Source organism: Lissotriton helveticus, chromosome 9 (assembly GCF_964261635.1).
Source record: "Lissotriton helveticus chromosome 9, aLisHel1.1, whole genome shotgun sequence".
Lineage (NCBI taxonomy): Eukaryota > Metazoa > Chordata > Amphibia > Caudata > Salamandridae > Lissotriton > Lissotriton helveticus.
Window position 1 is genome coordinate 785,381,543 of NC_136070.1, and position 19,169 is coordinate 785,400,711.

The 19,169-nt window shown below is 49.5% G+C and overlaps 1 protein-coding gene across 3 annotated transcripts in view; it reads left to right on the top strand.

The window, feature by feature from the left end:
* Positions 1–19,169, top strand: part of SYMPK (symplekin scaffold protein) — a 1,116,254-nt gene that overhangs the window by 937,011 nt on the left and 160,074 nt on the right. For all 3 annotated transcript variants that reach the window (XM_078660908.1, XM_078660909.1, XM_078660907.1), the window contains 2 exons: positions 16,713–16,900; positions 17,414–17,590. In XM_078660908.1, coding sequence (XP_078517034.1) covers positions 16,713–16,900; positions 17,414–17,590 — 365 coding nt within the window. The remainder of the gene's footprint in view (positions 1–16,712; positions 16,901–17,413; positions 17,591–19,169) is intronic.

The following is a 19,169-nucleotide window of genomic DNA, read 5'->3' on the forward strand; positions in this document are numbered from 1 at the left end:
CTCCGGCTACCTAAAGCTGGAGGCTGGGTCCCTCTGTTTGGCTTGCTGGAGGGACAGTTCAGGTTTGGGCCCTTTGGGTCCCAGGTTTGGCTGTGCCCAACAGAATCCATCTGTGGGAGGTCCCTAACTACTTTTAAGGGGGCTCCCTCAGGAGTTTTTAAAGTTTTCACCTCACTAGGGCTATAGGTTTTGGTGCCCCTGATCTGTGGATGGGGGTGCTTTATTTGACAGGGGGCCCTCTGGGTCTCACTGTCCTTCTTGTCCTCTGCAGCCCTGGGCTGACTAATGCAAGGTAGAGAGGGGCAGGTTACCTGCTCCAGACTGGGTTCCACCTGAGAAGGGTCCACTGACATCATAGGCTCTGTCAGGCTAGGCCCAACCACCTCTGGGGCAGTTCCTTCATCAGGGGTAAGATCAGTTCCCTGAGGAGGCTGATCCTGTCCTAATGTCTGGTGAGGGGAAGATTTCTCCTCCATGCTCTCAGTTTGTGTGGAGTTATCCATCATTTCAGGCTTCACAACACACATATCAGTTTGGGCTGTGGCCATCACAGCCCCACCAACCTTTTCAGGAGGGGACTCAGTTTGGGTTTCTGCTGTTATCATAACAGCTTTGCTATTCTGTTCAGGAAGAGCTTTTGCTAAAGATGGGGCAGAGAGTTGCTCAGCCCTACCAACCTTTTCAGGAAGGACATCTTGAATTGGGGCTGTAGCCATTACAGCCCCACTAACCTTTCCATTGGAATTTACCATTCTAGAATGGGTTTCCTGTTCAACCTCAGCCCAGGCTGAGATTTCCAAATCATTACCAAGTAGGCAGTCTACAGGCAAGTTTTGTGACACTGCCACTCTCTTTGGGCCAGTGACACCTCCCCAGCTGAGACTTACTACTGCCATGGGATGATTTGTTTGGATTCCATCAATGTTTGTTACCTGGTATGTGGCACCTGGTAAAAGTTGCTTAGAGGGGACTATGCAGTCAGCCACCATTGTGATGCTAGCCCCTGTGTCTCTAAAGGCCTCAACTTTCAAACCATTGATGATGGGTTCTTGTCTCTATTTGCTCAAGGTATTTGGGCAATCAGAGAAGTTGGCAAACCCCATGCCAGTCTCGTAAACAAGATTATTTGGGGATGGGGACCTGGATAGGCCAGGGTCCTCCTGGGCTCCAAAAGTAAACCCACCCAGATTCCTGGGTGTGCTCCCACTTCCTGGGGGATTACTGCTGACAGTAACAGGAGGTGTTGGAACTGGCTTTGGAGGTATGTTCTCTTTATTGTTATTCTTGGGACAACAGTTGTCTGTTTTGTAATGCCCAACCTGTTTACACGCATAACAATAAGGCTTTTTCTCAGTTGAGGAAGTGTCTTGGGACCCACACCCATTCTTGGAGTTTTGGGGCCCTGGGGAAGTCTTTTCTTTACTTTTATCCCCACCCTTATCTTGAGGCTTGGTAGACTCCTTCTTCTGGTTACTGTCCTGATTCTTAGGCCTAATCCTGGTTCTGACCCATTTATCTGCCCTCTTTCCCAATTCTTGGGGAGAGGTCAAATCTGAGTCCACCAGGTGCTGGTGTAAGAGCTGGTTCTGACAATTACTTAGGATCTGCTCCCTCATAATCAAATTATACAATCCTGTAAAGTCATGTACTTTGCTGCCATTTAGCCAACCCTCCAGAGCCTTAGTAGCACAATCTACAAAATCAGCCCAGTCCTGAGTCTGTGTCTTCTGGGTATCTCTGAACCTTAACCTGTACTGTTTAGTGGTTAAGCCAAACCCATCTATCAGAACACTCTTCAGGACTTTGTAATTGTTTGCATCCTCATGTCTGACAGTGAGGAGCTTATCCCTCCCTTTCTCTGAAAAGGAGTACCATAAGATTGCTGCCCACTGTTCCTCAGGAACCTGCTGTACCATGCAGGCTCTCTCAAGAGCAGTTATCCACTTGTGGATGTCATCCCCTTCCTTGTAGGGGGGCACAATCTTTGTCAGGTTTCTACTATCATAGGACCTGGGTTTCTCTCTAGGAATATTGCTGCCACCAGTGGCATCTAAGCCACACATTGTCTGTTCTCTTGCCAAGGCAAGTCTTGCTTGAGCCAGGGCTACCTCCTCCCTCTCTATCTGGAGTTTGACAGCCCTCATTCTTGCCTCATGCTCTTTTTTCTGAGAGGGAGTCATTCCTCTGAGATTCTCTTGGGGCACTAGAAATATGAGAGTCCCCTGCTGGAGATCTCACTCTTCTGTTGCCTGGGAGAATGTTATAGGATCTGGGGAGGTGCTGGCCCTCTCCATTCCCAAGTAGGTTTAAGTTGGCCTGGCTATGCCTGGCAACTATAACCTGGCTACCCCTCTGATCCTGATCTTCAGGGTCCTCTCCCTCTGAGTCCTCCTCCTCTTCTACCTCCTCATCTTCCTCCTCTGGGGTGGTCTCAGTGGCTGGGGGGTTCACTCCATCTCCTGATTCTAAGGGAACTGCATTTGCCTTTTCCAAGTCATCCTGTTCTAGAATGGCTATCAGGGAAGGACTGGTGGGACTTCTGCCCCTTTTTAACCCTCTTGAGATGCACAAGGCAACCAAGTCTTTGTGGGTTAGTTTGTCATAGCTGGAAGTTGCCTGGGTAAGGTCAACTGTCACAGGAACAGACCCTGAGGCTTTTCCTGTGTCAGACATGACTCTAGTGTGGTGTAAGTGATGCACCTACCTACACTAAGTGTTTCCCTACTGTACCTTGCTAGTGAGTTGTAGTCAGGGTGTGCTAATCCCTTTAATCTACAACTACTAAGTTCAGTAGAACTTAAATATGCTAAGCTTTTGATTTATATGTACCCAAAGGTACTTGATGTGATCTTTCAATTTGATAAAAAGATTGCAATGGTAAAACAAACAGCAAGCTCAAATCCGCACCGCTGCTCACCAATGTGAGAAGTTGGCCTGATATATGATGTCTCCAATTCTGGAACCACCTTGTATCAGTCCAAACAATCCCTTATGGTGTCTGGTTGTAAGTCAACCTTATTAGACAAGCTATCCTAGGGGTAGCATGGACTAAGCAGCCTAAAGGCTTAATTTAAGAGGTCGTGTTAAGCGAGCTGTTTTACCACATACAATCCTGTAATATCAAATGAAAGGACACCACACAAGTATATATTATAAAAATATATGTATTTATTACTAAAAACAATCCCCAGTATTCTTTATGAATAAAGGGGCACAAGCGTTAAATCAAAAGCACAGTGTAACATACAAAGTTGCACAATTTTGGATGAGTCCAAGGGGCCACTCAAACCATATACTAAAAAAATGGTATAAGAGAGACCATTCGATCAGTGGTTGGGCCTAGGGAATCGCTGGGAGCAGTCGGGACAAGCAATGCTGAAGTCGGGAAAAGCCAGCGGGATTCGGGTGCAGTGCAGAAAGTGCACGCATGCATCAATGTTAACCAATGGTGCGTAAAAGTTACAAAGTTAAAGTTTAAGGACACTTCCGCTGAACCTAGAGGAACAAAACTTAAGACACAGACCCTAGAGGTGTGTACCAGTGTGGGAACACCGGCGTTGCAATGTTACCTCACCCACAGGAAGTGGGTGCACAGGGTCGAAGTTGAGTCGGGTTTCGTCACGCAGGCTCTTGGTGCTTGGAGCTGAAAGGGCTGCAGGCGAGGTGAAAGAGAAGTGTCCGGTGGAGTCCAAGGGTGGACTCAAGTCGAAAAGTACCTGAAAGCAGAGGGGACAGAGTCTGGGTCACTCAGCAGTGACCAGGGTGGAACCAGGGCGGAACCAGGCAATGTCGGGCGCAATCAGGTGGTTGTCGAGGAGCTTCTCTCCGCTGTCACGTGGGCTCTGGGGCATCTACGACATCCAGGAGCGGGTCACGATCTGTCCCGCGCAGGCTCTCGCCGTCGGCGCTGTCGGCTTCAAGATTGGAGCAAACAACACTTGGCAAAAGCAATCCACTCGAAACCAGGAGATTGCTTCACACTCGAACCAGGAGGGTCAGAGTGGGGGCTCCTTTTCAGGGGAGCTGGTGCAAATCTGGAGCAACCAGAATCGCAAGTCGAATTTCAAGTTTCGTCGGTACAGGGGCCACAAGCCAGCTGGCAAGTGACCGGACCAACGCGTTGAGCCAAAAGAAGCAGAAGGGCGCCACGCAGCACTCGTTGAGTGTGGAGGGCTGAACTTCGGTGCAAAAGTGGCTCAGGGTTGGGGCTTCTCAAACCCCGTTGTACAGCTTCGAGGGTCACTCGTGGGCTGCACGGTCAGCGTCTCGTGGTCTTTCCAAGATGGCGTGCCCCACGCTTCCGGTCGCCTCCACGGGTCTCAGCTCTGCAGGGACTGTGGATCGGGCTGTTAGAAGGCAGGCAAGCTTGATCTTGTCGATCGAGTTCCGGCGGGAACTGCAACAAAGCGGACGTCGAGGGCTGGATGGTGCCTGTTTGCACAGGGTGGTCACTCCTTGAACACAAGGGAGATTCTTCAGTCTTCTACTTTGAGTAGGATGTCGAAGGGTCCAGAGTTTCGTTTCTTATGTTTCATCAGGATAATCTGAAGTGCTTTGGCACTGCTCCCATTCTTATACCAATCTAGGGGGCTGGATTACCTGCTACGTCCCCTCCTATGGGTGGGACCCAGGAAGGGGGTGGATACACCCCTTTCCTTTGATCCAGGCCGCGCTGGGACTGGGGCTTGTGTGCCCCAGAACCGGTTTGACCGGATTATGCAAGGGGCAGCCTTGTGCTCCCCAGGCAGTGTCTGGTTTCTTTCAAACCTCCCTGCTACAATCCACTATCTCCTGTCTGGGGGGGGGTGACACCTCCCTGCGACAGGAAACCCTCTGTCCAGGCCCCTTTGGCTGAGTTTCGGTCAGCTTCAGGGGGTCAGACTTGTGTCTGTGGCAGAAGCATCCATTTTGTGGATCTGAGGCCCTTTTAGAAATTAACCGCATTTAAGTAAAGTAACATGTCTTACCCCTCTAGAGGGGTGGAATGCTATCCCCGTCGCCAGAACTGGCGAGGGGATAGTATTCCAAATCGTATGACACCTTACACGACATGTTTTGATAAAGCCAAACCAAAGTTGCTATATAACCGCGAGGATTATAAGGCACTTAAGAGTATATGGTATGGCATTATCCTGAAACAGCTTAGGGAGTTGTTCCCGACGGCTGCAGACAGGCTCAGCTCATGCTAGAGCTCCATCTCACATTAAACCACACACTCTGCCTTAAGGATTGATAAGGCCTTCCATAGGAGTGACTCACAGGTTTATATAGGTTTAGATACAGGTATACTATATCTAAGCAAGAGGTGATTACACCACCTTGCCCCAGCTGAGTGATCAGCCAGTTGTGTCAATTTAAGAACCAGCCAGGGGTGGCAAAAGATATGCTGCAGCCCCTGGTAGGCCTTGGTGGCACCTATGCCCTGAGCACCTACAGTGCATGGTACAGGGGCTAACAAGGAGTCCATTTCCAATTATGGTATGTACCTAAGGTACATGGAATCCATTTTACAGAGAGAGCAGATAGCCTGGGGCCCTGATTAGCAGGGAACCAGGACAACTAAGTCAAAAACCAGCTAAACACAAGGCAAAAAGATTTGGGGTAACCATAGTCAGGTAGCCACCTTCCTACACTGCCTGACAAGCCTTCTGCTTGTTTTTCCGCAGGTATTTTCTGTTGTCCTCTGCTGCAGAAATTTTTCCCAATAGGTTCCCATGTCTTAGGAAATAACATGCCCTATGTGAGGCAGTGGTAGCTGTTATATAGCTCTGTCATGCGCTCGGGAGCATTGGTCGCCTTCGGGCCTTTGTTCTCCGTGGCGTTAAGGTATGTTGCAGATGCAATCCTCTTGCTGATGGCTTGGAATGGCTTGAGTTGCGCCCCGGGGCGTCCTTCCCTGGGGTCACTGTGCTGTTCGAGTGGTCTGGCCTGCTGTCTGCGGCCTGGCATCTTGGCTCTGTCTGGTTCCTCTTCTTTTGGGCTGTGTGCGGACTCCTCCCTGGAGCGTGTCCAGACCCTTCTCGCCTTCTTGCTCTCTGTCTTCGGCTGACGTCTGGCTTGCCTTGAGTGCCTCCTTCCATGGTGCTCTCGGCGTCTGGATGCGCTTGCCGGTGCTGACCTACTGTTTTTCTGCACCATTGTGGTTCTGTTACCTTGTATGGGCGTGGGGTGCTTTGAACTCCTTTCGCCTTGCCCTCTTTTCCCCTGCTGAGTGAGGACGAGCTACCTCTTTCTTGTCTTCTCGTATCCCCTCTGGGGTCGATGGTCCTCTTAAGTGTTGGGGTTCCCCTTGCCTGGGGGGACGGGGCTCTTTGCCCTGTCCGCTTGACCCGTCCCCTGCGGGCCTCTGTTATGTCCAGGCGGGTGGGGTCCTCTTGCAGACTCTCCTTCCCTCTGGGTATGGCTAGGGTATCTATTCTACATTAAGGAATCTGCGGCTAGTATTCTCTTATCAGATGTACGAGTTACTTACCTTCGGTAACGATGTATCTGGTAGAGACGATTCTAGCCGCAGATTCCTTCACGGCCCGCCCTCCCTCCCCGTTCTGCGAGGACTTTTGGCTTGGTCTTCTGCACTCACCTCCATGTGGGAGGCTGTGTCTTCTATGAGTACAATCTTTCCTTCTTTCTGACAGGATGTTTGTTCTGTATATTTGTTCCCTTTCCTCCCCTTTTGGCATATTGGAGGATAGGTTTATAGGTGCTTCGGTGCCCTTATGCTCTTGTTGCTCCAGCTTGGGGCCTACCTTCCACCCCCCCCACTTTTATTACTGGGGTTCTGGGTCCTCTGCTATCCTCCTCTGGGTTCGGGTCCCTTGGCTGTGCCTCTGCCCTTTTGTTCTTTGTCTCCGGGGGGGGGGGGTGTCTAGTCGTCTATCTCCGTACCGGCAGATTTGCTGCTCAGGGCTGGGCTCTGTTCTTTATTCTTTTCCCTGCCTTTGGGTACTGCAGTGCCTGGCACTGCTCTTTATGGTGTTGTTCCTCACCATTGCTTTTTCCACTTTTTCTGCTCTTTCGCACAGTGTTCGTATACTCTCACAGTTCTCCCTGATGGCTCAGTGTTGTGGTGCGATAAAGTTCTCTGAAGAACACTGACTTAGGCGCACCGGGGTGGGACTTATGTGACCTCACTGACTTCACATACGCGGACGATTCCTGGGCAGAGGCACGTGATGCCGCACCCCCCCACCCCGGAGTGCAGGGATGCTGTAGCAAAAAGTTTTCCGGATCCAGTCTCACGCCTGGGGATAATTCTACGTTAAGGAATCTGCAGCTAGAATTGTCTCTACCAGATACATCGTTACTGAAGGTAAGTAACTCGTACTTTAAGGTTCAGAGCACATGCGCTGAGTCTGGTTTAGTAGGGCTAAGAGCATTTCAAAGTCATTACACCAATGCATAGTAGTCAAAATGGGGGTAAACATGTAAAAATCCTGCTTCCTTACAGTGCACCTCTGATGGAATAAACAGAATGGGAAAGCTCTCTGTATTGATTGCAGTGTGTGCCAACGTTAGTGGAAGGAGGACAAATGATGCCTCTTTTACCAGTGCTTGCCTTACTGACAATCTGATGCAGAGAGAGGAGGGAGGGTGCACTAATGTTTTCAGGGATCATCAAGCAACATTTAAATATTCAAAGCAATTTCTTTTTCCCCGAAGGCCATAATTTTCACTGAAGAAAATGTAGTCAATTCCTTTTTTTTTTTTTTTTTTTTTTTTTTTTTTTAATTAAATGAATATTCCTATAAATAGCCCTGCTTGGCATGCAATTGTATTACAATTTCTGACATTGGTTGCATTAGCTGCACACAAGCATATTTCAGCAGGGGCTAAGCTGGCTACCTACCAATGCCTTATATCACTATTCATTTATATTAATAGCCCATAATTCTCCTGCAGTCGCTCGACATTGGCATAGCCGAGTCACAATCATGATGGTTGTTGGCAAAGGGCTTGCCCTTCCAGAGGTGTCCCTACACATGCTTAGAATATTCCAAGCTGAACAGTCACTGTTGTTTCTTCTGCTAATGTATAAGTTGTAGGAAGCTAGCTCAGTATATACTATACCAAAGTGAGGTATAGTGTGCACAGACTCCAATGGAACCTAAAAGTAAGGCAGAGGTAAAGTAGATTGCGTCTCACTCTCTATGTGGTCGAGCAGTAAGGATTTATCAGAAAACCTTGTTAAGCATTTGTTGTACACATTCAGTCAGCTAATGAATTCACACACACAAAGATTGAACTACAGACCAATTGTTTTTGCATAAAAATATCCTTTTAGTTATTTTATTTCCTAGAACCAAGCAAGCCTGGCACAGGTAAGTGATAAATACTTTGCAGTAAATATACAGTTGTAATTGTATATGCACTTTGTTTTGATTTACAATACTGTTACTGAGAAATGCAATGCTTTGGAAATACAGTACATATTCTTTGTACATTACAGTACATTACTTTCAGATTACTTTTCTTACACAGTGTAGTAAACCTGGATACTAAACTGGGACATTTCCTGTAAACAGGTAAGTAAAAGCGTTTTTATTATTCAGTACAGTTGTAAAAGGTTTTCATAGACTTTCCAACTCCACACTTCGAATAGAAAAACAGTCAATGTTATCCTTTAGAAGAATATAGTGTTATCGATTCAAAGGAAGGTACTTTGTTGTGGGAGTTGGTATTCTGGGGTTAGATTCAGGGGTCCTCCAGGGTCAATAATGCTCTCTTGTTACACCCTCAGCAGCACTAGGGCGGCTGGGTGCAGACTGCTGAGGCCCATTATATCTAATGAGTAATAGGGGGCCTCCGGTTGGTGGCTGCTGATGAGCAGGCCACTGGGCTGTGGAAGTAAAGGTCCTGGAATTAAGCTCAGGGCAAATGAGGGTTTAGGCCAGCACAAAAGATGCACCCTCAGCGGTACTGGGGCGGCCGGGTGCAGAGTGCTATTTTGGCGTCAGAAGCCCTGTAGCTTTCAATGGGGAGTCTCTGGTTTGCAAAATCACTCCAGGCTCAGGGGCGAAGGTCTTCTGGGTACGACCACCCCTGGGAGAGGTAAGTTGGGATCTTGGGGGTTGGTTAGGCACCGTCGGTTGGGCCACCCAAGGCCGTGGGGGGTCGGGTGTAGGGGTGCCTTTTAGAGTCGAATTCTCTTACCAACTCCTAGTCGCGGTTTGGGGGATTTTCTGGTGTGAGGCTGCAGGTGTCGGCTGGAGGCTTGAGGCAGATCACCGGGTCTCGGGTCAGGATCGCCGGGGAGACCTCCTCTTGTTGTTGGGCCACTCGAACTTGGACTGTGGGCATCTGGTGCAGACCCGCTTATCCTTACAGAGCTTGAGTCTGTTGAACAAATCCAGAGTTCACAGGAGAGTTTTTGGCACGGAAGGCAGGAAGGTTCTCCGGGTTTCTCGAGGTTGCGGACTGCAGGACACACCGGGATTTCGCTGGAGCACGTTTAAGGTGAGTACAGGCCAGTGAGGCTGGGGCCTAGTCAGTGGGCGGCCTCCTCTTGTTAGCTTCGGCACGGCTGTTAAGTCCTTCTTCTTCTTTTGGTTACTTGTCGGAGGAAGCAAGGTTTAGGGGTGCTTCTAAAGACTAGATTTAGAGGCGTTACAGATAGGTAAAGGGTTGGGGCCAATAGGTCCCTTCACTGGGGTGGGTACACCCGCTGTTATGCCACCCTCCAGTGGGAGGGGGTATAAGCCTTTCCCTGGTTGTCTGGGTACACCCATCTGCAAGATGGTGGGGACTGAGAGTTGTGCTTCACCTTACCTCCCCCACCTGAGGGGTGGAGTTGGTACTTGTTATTCCAGCCAGTACTCCTGCCCAAAGTGGGGGTCAAAACCAGTGTGGCAAGCCTTTGAAGCTTCCCCTTCGTGGACCCTGCCCATCCTGTGGAAGGAGGCTTGGCTCCTCGTTTCAGGATGTGCATTGTTTCAGGCCCCCGAGAGCAGCAGGCTCTCGACCCAGGGGGCACTAGCGGTAGGTCGTTTTTCTGGGGGCACCTCTGTGTTCACTTTTCAATAAATCCCACACTGGCATCAGTGTGGGTTTAATGCGCTGAGACCAAACTTTTCTGTTTTCAGTGTAGCCATTATGGTGCTGTGGAGTTCGCAATGACAAACTCCCAGCACCATATACTCTTAATGGCAGCACTGCACTTACAATCTCTAAGAATGGACTTAGAAACTGTAGGGGTACAGGGCTCATGCATCTGTACCTTCACCACTGGTATAGGGCACCCAGCTAAAGGGGTGGCTGATCTATGCCAGGGCAGTGGGTTGTAGGCGATGTCGACTCGTTACTTTGTTCTGCATCAAAACACGCAGCCTGCAAAGGCAGTGTGTGTGTCATGGTAAAGGGCCTTTAAGATTGGCACAGTAAGTGCTGCAGCCCTTAGAGGTCTTCTCTTGTCACAGGGCCCTGAGTACCTGTGGTACCATTTACCAGGGGCTTACCTGTGGCCAGAGATGCTAATTGGGTTTTGTATTCAATGCAGTTTTAGAGAAAGAACATAGGCCCTGGGTACCTTATTGGCACATCAGCAGTTCAGCAAAAAGTGATGTCTACCATACAGAAAGAGTGCATTTTCACACAGAGGTCTGAAGATCTGAACCAGGAAATACAGTGCTTATCTGAAAGAAACACATTAGTTATAGATTCCTTACTATAGAATTACCCCCAGGCGTCAGACTGGATCAGGAAAGTTTTTTCGTCAGCAGTACCTCTGCGCGTCGGAAGGTGGCGTCGGTCTGCTCCGCGTCCGTCGTCGGCGGGATGTCATCGCAGCTGCTAGTTAGACACCTCCCTCGCGCGCTGACGTCAGTTCTTTCTTTTTCCGCACCAACCAGCGCAGATCCAGGAGGAGCAGTACCTCAGTCATTTTCTGACTAAGTTTTTCTCGACTGCTTGTTTCGAAACTTCGACTCCGAGCAGGTGTACGAGGGATGCCTGGTTTGAAGGCCTGCGGTTCCTGCAACCGGCTGATGTCGGTAATGGATCCGCACCCCATGTGTCTTTTTCCTGGAGAACGACCACAACCCCAAGTCGTGCTCCGACTGTGGAAGCGGTCCCGGCCACCACCATTCTGGTTCCAAATCATTTGCGTCATTCAAGTCTTCGCACTCTGGGTCGGGTAAGTCGAAGCTTAGGACGAAGTTGAAGAACCATCGTCGCTCTTCGACTGATCCGATGAGGCTTGCGGGTGGTGCCACTCCCTCAGCTCCGCGTGCAGAGCCCAAAGGGTCGACTCTGAGCTTCCCTTCCTTTCCAGGACCCGAATCGACCCTCGCCCAGCTTTGTACGTTCTGCGGGGCAGTGCATGCCATCTTTGGGTGGACCGACCCCGCCGGCGCTCCTTCAGGCCCCGCGGACTCAGTTGGGGGCCCTAAGTCTTAGTTACCGGCGGCACAGGCCCCCCTTGGATCCAGACCTGGATCCGGATCGGTGCCAGTTGACCTTGTTACACCTCCACCGGTGCCACTTCCTACGGCACCACTACCGTGTTCGGGGCCGGTCGGCTTCCCGGCCGGCGTCGACCCCGGCCTCCATCCCAACCTGGACACTGAGCCGGTTGGGTTTTTTGCGGCCCTGTTCACTCCTGGGTTCCCTTTCCAACAACAGTGGCACACGGAGGATGATGATAAGGAGGGCTGGGAGGGGTCAGGTGACCCTATAACTGACCAATTAGATACTGAGCAGGACTGGAGAGAGGATCTGGGGGATCCCAGTGGTCTTGACACTTCACCCGACCTTGGCATGTTGTCTCCTCCTACCGTGGCTACGGAGGAGGGCGCGTCAAACGCAGTGGTGTTGCGTAGGGCTGCCGAGGCTCTCAACCTCGAGTTTCCTACGGTGGCGGTCAGGACTAACCTACTGACTGAGGTGCTCTTCGGTGCCCCTGCTACCGTTTAATGAGGCCCTCACTGACGTCCTTTTGGGCACGTGGTCCAGGCCCAAACGGGGTCTCCCGTTGGCAGGATGATTGCCCGACGTCCCCGCCCGGCTCCGGGCGACCCCACTTTCCTCTCCCAACACCCTACCCCGGAGAGCTTGGTGGTGCAAGCCTCTACCTCCAAAAGCACCTTCCCTATGGCTCCTCTGGAAAGGGAATTCAAGAAGCTGGACCACCATGGCAAGAAAATGTTCTCTTCCGCCAACTTTGGACTGCGGTCCGTAAACACTGCATGTCTATGGGCCGTTATTCGCACTCCGTGTGGGATAGGGTGTCGCAAGTGCTGCCTCAGTGTCCAGAGGAGGCCCGGGCAGTGTTCTCAGAGGCTGTTTTCGCCGGGAGAGTCAGCAAAGTTTACGATCCGTTGTGGACTGTACACCGCCGACCCTCTGGGCAGGACCATGTCAACGTCTGTAGCGCTTTGGCGCTAGGTCTGTATGAGGTCCACTGGCTTTTAAGGGGATATCCAGAACACCTTGATGGATATTCCCTTTGATGGCCATCCCCTTTTTGGCGACAAAGCAGACAGCGCCCTAGAGCGCTTACAGGACTCACGGGCAATGGCCAAGTCCTTGGGCCTCTCCTCCTTTCCGGGGCAGTCTGCTTTTCACTCCTTTCGTGGCCATGGAAGGGGTTGCCCCGCTACATCCCACCCAGAGCAACAGGCCGCTGTAAGTTACCCAACCGTCGCGAGGCCTTCCAAGTGCGTTCCTGTTCCAGAAGTAGGTTGTGATTGTTATTCCCACTACTTTCTGGTTCCCAAGAAGGATAAGAGCCTGCGTCCTATCTTGGAACTCAGGGATGTCAATCGCTTCCTCCGGAAGGAGAAGTGCAAGATGTTGACGCTGGCTTAGGTCTTGCATGCCCTCGACTCGCAAGGCTGGATGGTAGCATTGGACTTGCAGGACGCTTATTTTCACATCCCCTTCCTGCCAGCGTTACCTAAGGTTCACGGTAGGCCACGAGCACTTTCCGTTTACCGTGCTCCCCTTTGGCCTTACCAGCGCCCCTCGGGTGTACACGAAAATGATGGCGGTGGCCGCAGCTCATCTGCGCAGATCAGGGGTTTCAGTCTTCCCCTATCTCGACGACTGGCTGTTGAAGGCAGGCTCAACCCTCCAGACTGCGGCTGACCTCCTGCATTTGCTGGGGTTCTTCATTAGTGTGCCGAAGTCGCACCTGTTTCCCTCTCAGAATCTCTCCTTCATCAGAGCGGTTCTGGACACGACACAGTTTCGGGTCTATCCTCTCGAACAGCGAGTCTGGGATATTCGGGCTATGATTCCGATCTTTCAGCCTCTGTCCCGGGTTTATCAGGATGAACCTGAGGCTGCTTGGCCTCATGGCCTCCTCCATTCTGCTGGACGATCATGCCAGGTGACATATGCAGGCTCTGCAGTGGCACCTGAAGTTCCAGTTGGCGCAGCATCAGGGGAATCTGTCCAATTGCGTTCAGATCTCGGAGGGCACTGCTCAACAACTGCAGTGGTGGCTTACGAACCAGGATTGGGTCAATGGCAGATCCCTCTCCCTTCCCCAACCAAACCACACTGTGGTGAACTACTCCGCCCTTCTGGGATGCGGCGGCCACATGGCAGAGGCCTCTGTTCTCTGGCGGAGTCCGGGCTTCACATCAACCTTCTGGAGCTCTGGGCAATTTGTCTTGCACTGAAGGCATTCCTTCCCTCTGTCCGGGGAAGAGTAGAGCAGGTGTTCACGGACAACACAACCGCCATGTGGTATTCCAACAAACAGGGCGGGGTGGGGTTGTGGACTCTGTCAGGAGGCCCTCCGCCTCTGGACATGGCTGGAACATCAGGGTGTTTCCTTGGTGTTTCAGCACCAGGGCGGATGAGCTCAGTCGCATGATGAATCACAAATGGCGTCTTCACTCGGAGGTGGTGCAAGGTCTCTTTCGACAGTGGGGAGAGCCTTGGTTAGATCTGTTTGCCACCGAAGAGAAAATGCAACGTCAGCAATTCTGTGCGTTGGAATTTCCAAGGCGGCACTGTCGCGAGTGGAATTGCTGTCTGTTGTACACCTTTCTGCCTATACCACTTCTGCCCAGAGTGCTGAAGAAGATCAGGCACGACCGGGCCCAAGTCATTCTTGTGGCTCCGGATTGGGCATGAAGAGTCTGGTATCCCGAGCTGCTCAACATGGCCATCGGTCTTCCGATCAGACTGCCTCTTTAGGAGGATCTTCTGTCGCAGCAGCAGGGGACGGTTCTTCACCCAAAGCTGTCCAGTTTCCATCTCCTTGCGTGGAGATTGAGCGGCGCCAGTTGTCGTCTTTCGACCTGCCTCCTGAAGTCTGCAATGTAATCTTGGCAGCCAGGCGGCCCTCCACTAAGACGGTATACGCATGTAGGTGGCACAAATTTGTGGCATGGTGCACAGCAAAGGCTGTGGATCCCCTTTCTTCCCTTCTTTCTGATGTACTCTTGTTTCTTCTCTCTTTAGCCCAGCAGGGCTCTGCTCTGGGCACTATCAAGGGCTATCTTTCGGCCATCTCTGCCTTCCTTCGGTTGCCAGATCAGCCCACTCTTTTCAAGTCCCCGGTCGTTAATCATTTCCTAAAAGGCTTAACTCATCTTTTTCGTCCCATTCCCTTCGTTATGCCTCAGTGGGACTTGAACCTTGTACTCACCTATCTCATGTGTGCTCCCTTTGAGCCACCGCATAACTGTCCTTTACACCTTCTGACTCTTAAAACTGCTTTCCTGGTAGCCATCACTTCTGCTAGAAGGGTGTGTGAGCTCCAGGCTCTCTCTTCAAAACCCCCTTTCCTATATGTTCATCCGGACAAGGTGGTTCTTAGGACCCGTCCATCCTTTCTTCCTAAGGAGGTCACTGCCTTCCACATTGGGCAGACCATTACTTTGCTCACCTTCTTTCTGCCTCCACATCCTTCAAAGGAAGAAGAGAGGCTCCACCGTCTGGACCCAAAGCGTGCGCTCTCCTTCTATCTGGATCGCACAAAACAGTTCCGGTGGATGATCAACTCTTTGTTGGCTACGTGGGTGCAAACAAGGGCCGGGCAATACTCAAACGCACCATTTCTTGATGGGCCCTGTTGTGTATTAAGGCTTGCTACTCTCTGGCTAAAAAGGAGCTTCCAGTCGGGCTACGCGTTCACTCCATCAGGGCAACAGCAGCCACTACTGCCTTGGGAAGAGGAGTGCCTCTGAATGACATCTGTCAGGCAGCCACGTGGACATCGCTGCACACGTTCACCAAACATTACTCCGGAGAGGCGGCTTCTTTAGCCGTTCTGTTCTCCAGGACTTTCTGGTGTGATATTGGTTAGCAGACCTGCCTCCGGGGTTGGTATTGCCGGGGTATCTATTTTAAGGTAAGGAATCTATAACTAACATGTTTCTTTCAGATGCACGTGTTACTTACCTTCGGTAACAATATATCTGTAAGAAACATTAGTTAGTTATAGATTCCTTACTGACCCACCCATCCTCCCCGTTCTGCGAACTGATTTCTAGGGTTAAGGACAACCTTTCAGGGCCCTAGTTTTGTGCCCCAATGGTCAGTGTCTTGCATGGCTCTGCGTTTCTGGCACGGAAAGTCATGTACAGAACTGATGTCAGAGCGCGAGGGCGGCGTCTAAGTAGCTACCGCGATGTCATCCTGGCGACCACGACACCGATGATGGACACAGAGGCGGCGGATGCTACCTTCCGACGCGCAGAGGTACTGCTGACGAAAAAACTTTCCAGATCCAGTCTGACGCCTGAGGGTAATTCTAAGGTAAGGAATCGATAACTAACTAATGTTTCTTACAGATATATCGTTACCGAAGGTAAGTAACTTGTGCGTCAGTACCCCAACCGCTTCATACATGAAAGCACTTATCTGCCTGCTCTTTGCATTGTGTTGATGCTCCACAAGTTTGACTACCCCTCCCACTCAGAATGTTAGCAGAGGGCAGAGAGTTTAATCAGGGCAGATCCAGCATTTCATCCTTCTGTGATTGTTGAAATCCGAGATATTGAATTATTTGGAACAAACTTTCTACTCTAGTGAAACACCATGTGCTGTCCTCAAGGGCTGCAAATCTTTCCACTGCCACCATACTATGTGCCATGCTTACCAAAAATATGTGCAAGGGAGACATTCACAATGACTGTGCTGACCATCAGCATGTGAGCACTTAGTGCCATGTTTTCCTCACTCTATCCTGTTTAGTTGCTCATGCCCTCTCACTCTGTAGGCATCTGGTGGTCAGTGCTTAGGTTTGAAAGTTCTACTGAAGAAAATGTCTCTCCCAAGTTGCGCAGGATTTCAGATTTTCTTGTCTGTCAACTGCATACAGTTAACAAAAAAAAGCAAAAAATCTTTGTAAATACGCATTAAAAAAAAGTACTGACATTTTTTGGACTCAAAACAGAGTAAACGCTTATACATTTTGAAGACACTAGAAAATAAATACCCATCGGAATTCACAGCAAATACTGGGAAAATAAAACCTGCTTATATGTAAAAAGTGTTAGCAAAGAGATTTTCTTGCTAAAGACTTCTGGGATTCACCACATAGATGAAGCTTTTTGTCATGTAGGAATTCATGGAAAATTCCACACTTTAATTTTAGGATTACTAGTAAGGCTTCCGTCTAGTGCTACTTGAAAACTGGTTGTTCCAATGATCCCTGGCCCCCAAATCGGAATTATAACCCCAGTGGGAGTAAACAAAAATAATATCTAGTGTTTCTAACCTTCAATCAAAAACTGCCCTTGTCTCACATTGTCTTCCAGCCACAAACCTATGCTTTGCTGAACGGAATGTGTACACCTCTGAGGTACTAGCAGTGGTGATGCAGCAGCTGATGGAGCAAAATCAGCTACCCATGCTGTTGATGAGGACAGTGATCCAGTCCTTGACAATGTACCCACGCCTAGGGGGGTTCGTCATGAACATCCTTTCACGCCTCATTATGAAGCAGGTAAGTCATCTTTATCAATCAAAGCCAAATGGATCTCATAACAGTTTGCAAAATCCACCTGCTCCTTCTAGTACCCAATCTAACATGTCGCTGACACTGATTGCTTCAACACTTCTCCATCACCATCACCATCCCTCTTTTTCCCCCTTCTGGGAGCTTAGGATCCTCCATGTGTACTTTTCACACAAGTCACTGTCCATCTCAAAGCCCATAAACATATAAAAGGACTTGCTAATTGTAGGAAATAAGGTGCAGTTCAGGTAATCTTTTATACTTTTAAATGGCAGGTGCCCAGAATATACCATCTTTATTTATTTCTTCCATCTGCTGCATAATAAACTACTATTACAGAGCTGTGTATGGTTGTAGCATGGCTTGCACTGCACAGTTCTTTATTGGCACTCTGTTCACTGGCCCAACTTTAAACACTGCACCCTTACAGCCTAGTAAGAGTACTCATTAACAATATTGTTTCATGACTTAAGTTATTTGTTCTATTTCTGCCTTTACCAGGTGTGGAAGTACCCCAAGGTCTGGGAGGGTTTTATCAAGTGCTGCCAGCGTACGAAGCCTCAGTCTTTCCAGGTGTTACTGCAGCTTCCTCCACAACAACTTAACAGTGTCTTTGAAAGATGCCCTGAGCTGCGGGAACCACTTTTGTTGCATGTCCGCTCCTTCACGCCACATCAGGTAAGCTAGTAGTTAGACTTTTCTTGGTGTGTAATATTGGTGAATTCATTGGGACAAGAAACATTAGTGCAGTGGTCTGAATTTCAGAATAATTCTAAAGTAGGGATTTCCGAATTCTAACTGCAGATTCCTCACCTTAAGAAGACACTCAAGCGCCAGGTTGGAACTAGAAAATGTTCTGAACAATGCTCCCTCTGCCACTAGATGGCGTCATGTGGCTCAGCGTTTACTCCGTACCAACCCAGAAGTGACAGAGTGGAGCCTTATAAAAGTGTCACCTTGTGGTTCAGAACTCAGTTCCTATTTTGCCTTACCCTACGAAGTGGATCCATTGCCATCCCGTCGATTGACTTATGAAAATATTCGACCATGTGCCAGGGATGATGTCTACCCAGAAAACAATGTGATTCAAGCTGTGCAGTGAAAGCAGATTGGAGATGTTGATCACTGATTGACACAGCTTGTGTCTTTGGTGCTTAGCCTCCAGTCACCACTCATTTGGCAGATAAATGTGCATCATGAATCTCAGTGCGGTCCTGGAGCAGGAGGTGAAGCTGTCACCGAACATAAGAAGTAGTGATAAAAAAATAGATCCCACTCCAAGTCATTGGGCCGTTTATGATCCTGTTCAAAAAGTCAGCACTGTGCAAAGTGCCCTTCCTGCTCAAATTCTTCTGGTGAGTAGAAGAGATCATGTAGGTGCAAGAAGGCCTGGAGGGACACAACCGCAACACTAGCCACTTGAAGCAGTGCGAGAAGGCATGAGATTTCACATATGCAGTTTCCACTGTCCCAAGCCGGGATCCTAATAGCGATCTCAGATTCCAGGCAGACGCCCAATTGCTGTAGGCATATGCCACTCTAGAAGATCACAAAAGTGCAACGAGTCAATTTGCAACCAGATTCTAATCCTTAGACTCGATGTAAGTACTATGAGAGGCTGGTGCTCATTTTAGGATTTGACTCTGAAGCGGTTCATGGTATGCAAAATGCTCTCCATAACACTGATAAGGACGAGAAGGCTGACAACATGCTCCATCCTCGCTGTTCTGATGATGAGCGATTACTGTACTTGCAAAAAGCCAGTGCGCCAGACACAGCCTCAGAGGCTGATTGACTCGCCGTCTGGGCCACAAACATAGGAAAGTGCCTCCTTTGCAATAGTTGAGAGATTTACAGTAGTCTACTGTTTAAAGTAAGGCAAACCTGTTAACTGAACTCCTTCAACCAGGTCTAACTTCTTTTGAGATGTTGCTACCATTCAATAAGGGTCTTATAGAGACTCTTATGACCACTTGGTCCAAGCCATGCTCTGACTCTCCGGACAGTGGACCTGTTGCCAGGTGACATGAGCTAGTGACCCCAATTTTCTGACGAGTCACCCTATTCCTGAAAGCCTAGTGGTGCAGTCAACAAGGAAGGTCAATCCTAATGCCTTTCCCAACCAGGACTCCAGATATAGTCAAAATCTATTGATGCATCAGATAAATATTGTTCAGTTTGGCCTTTAGATTATTTTTTTTATTATATCTTTTTATTGAGTATATGACGACAGAGAAATAACTGTCCAATCAATAGT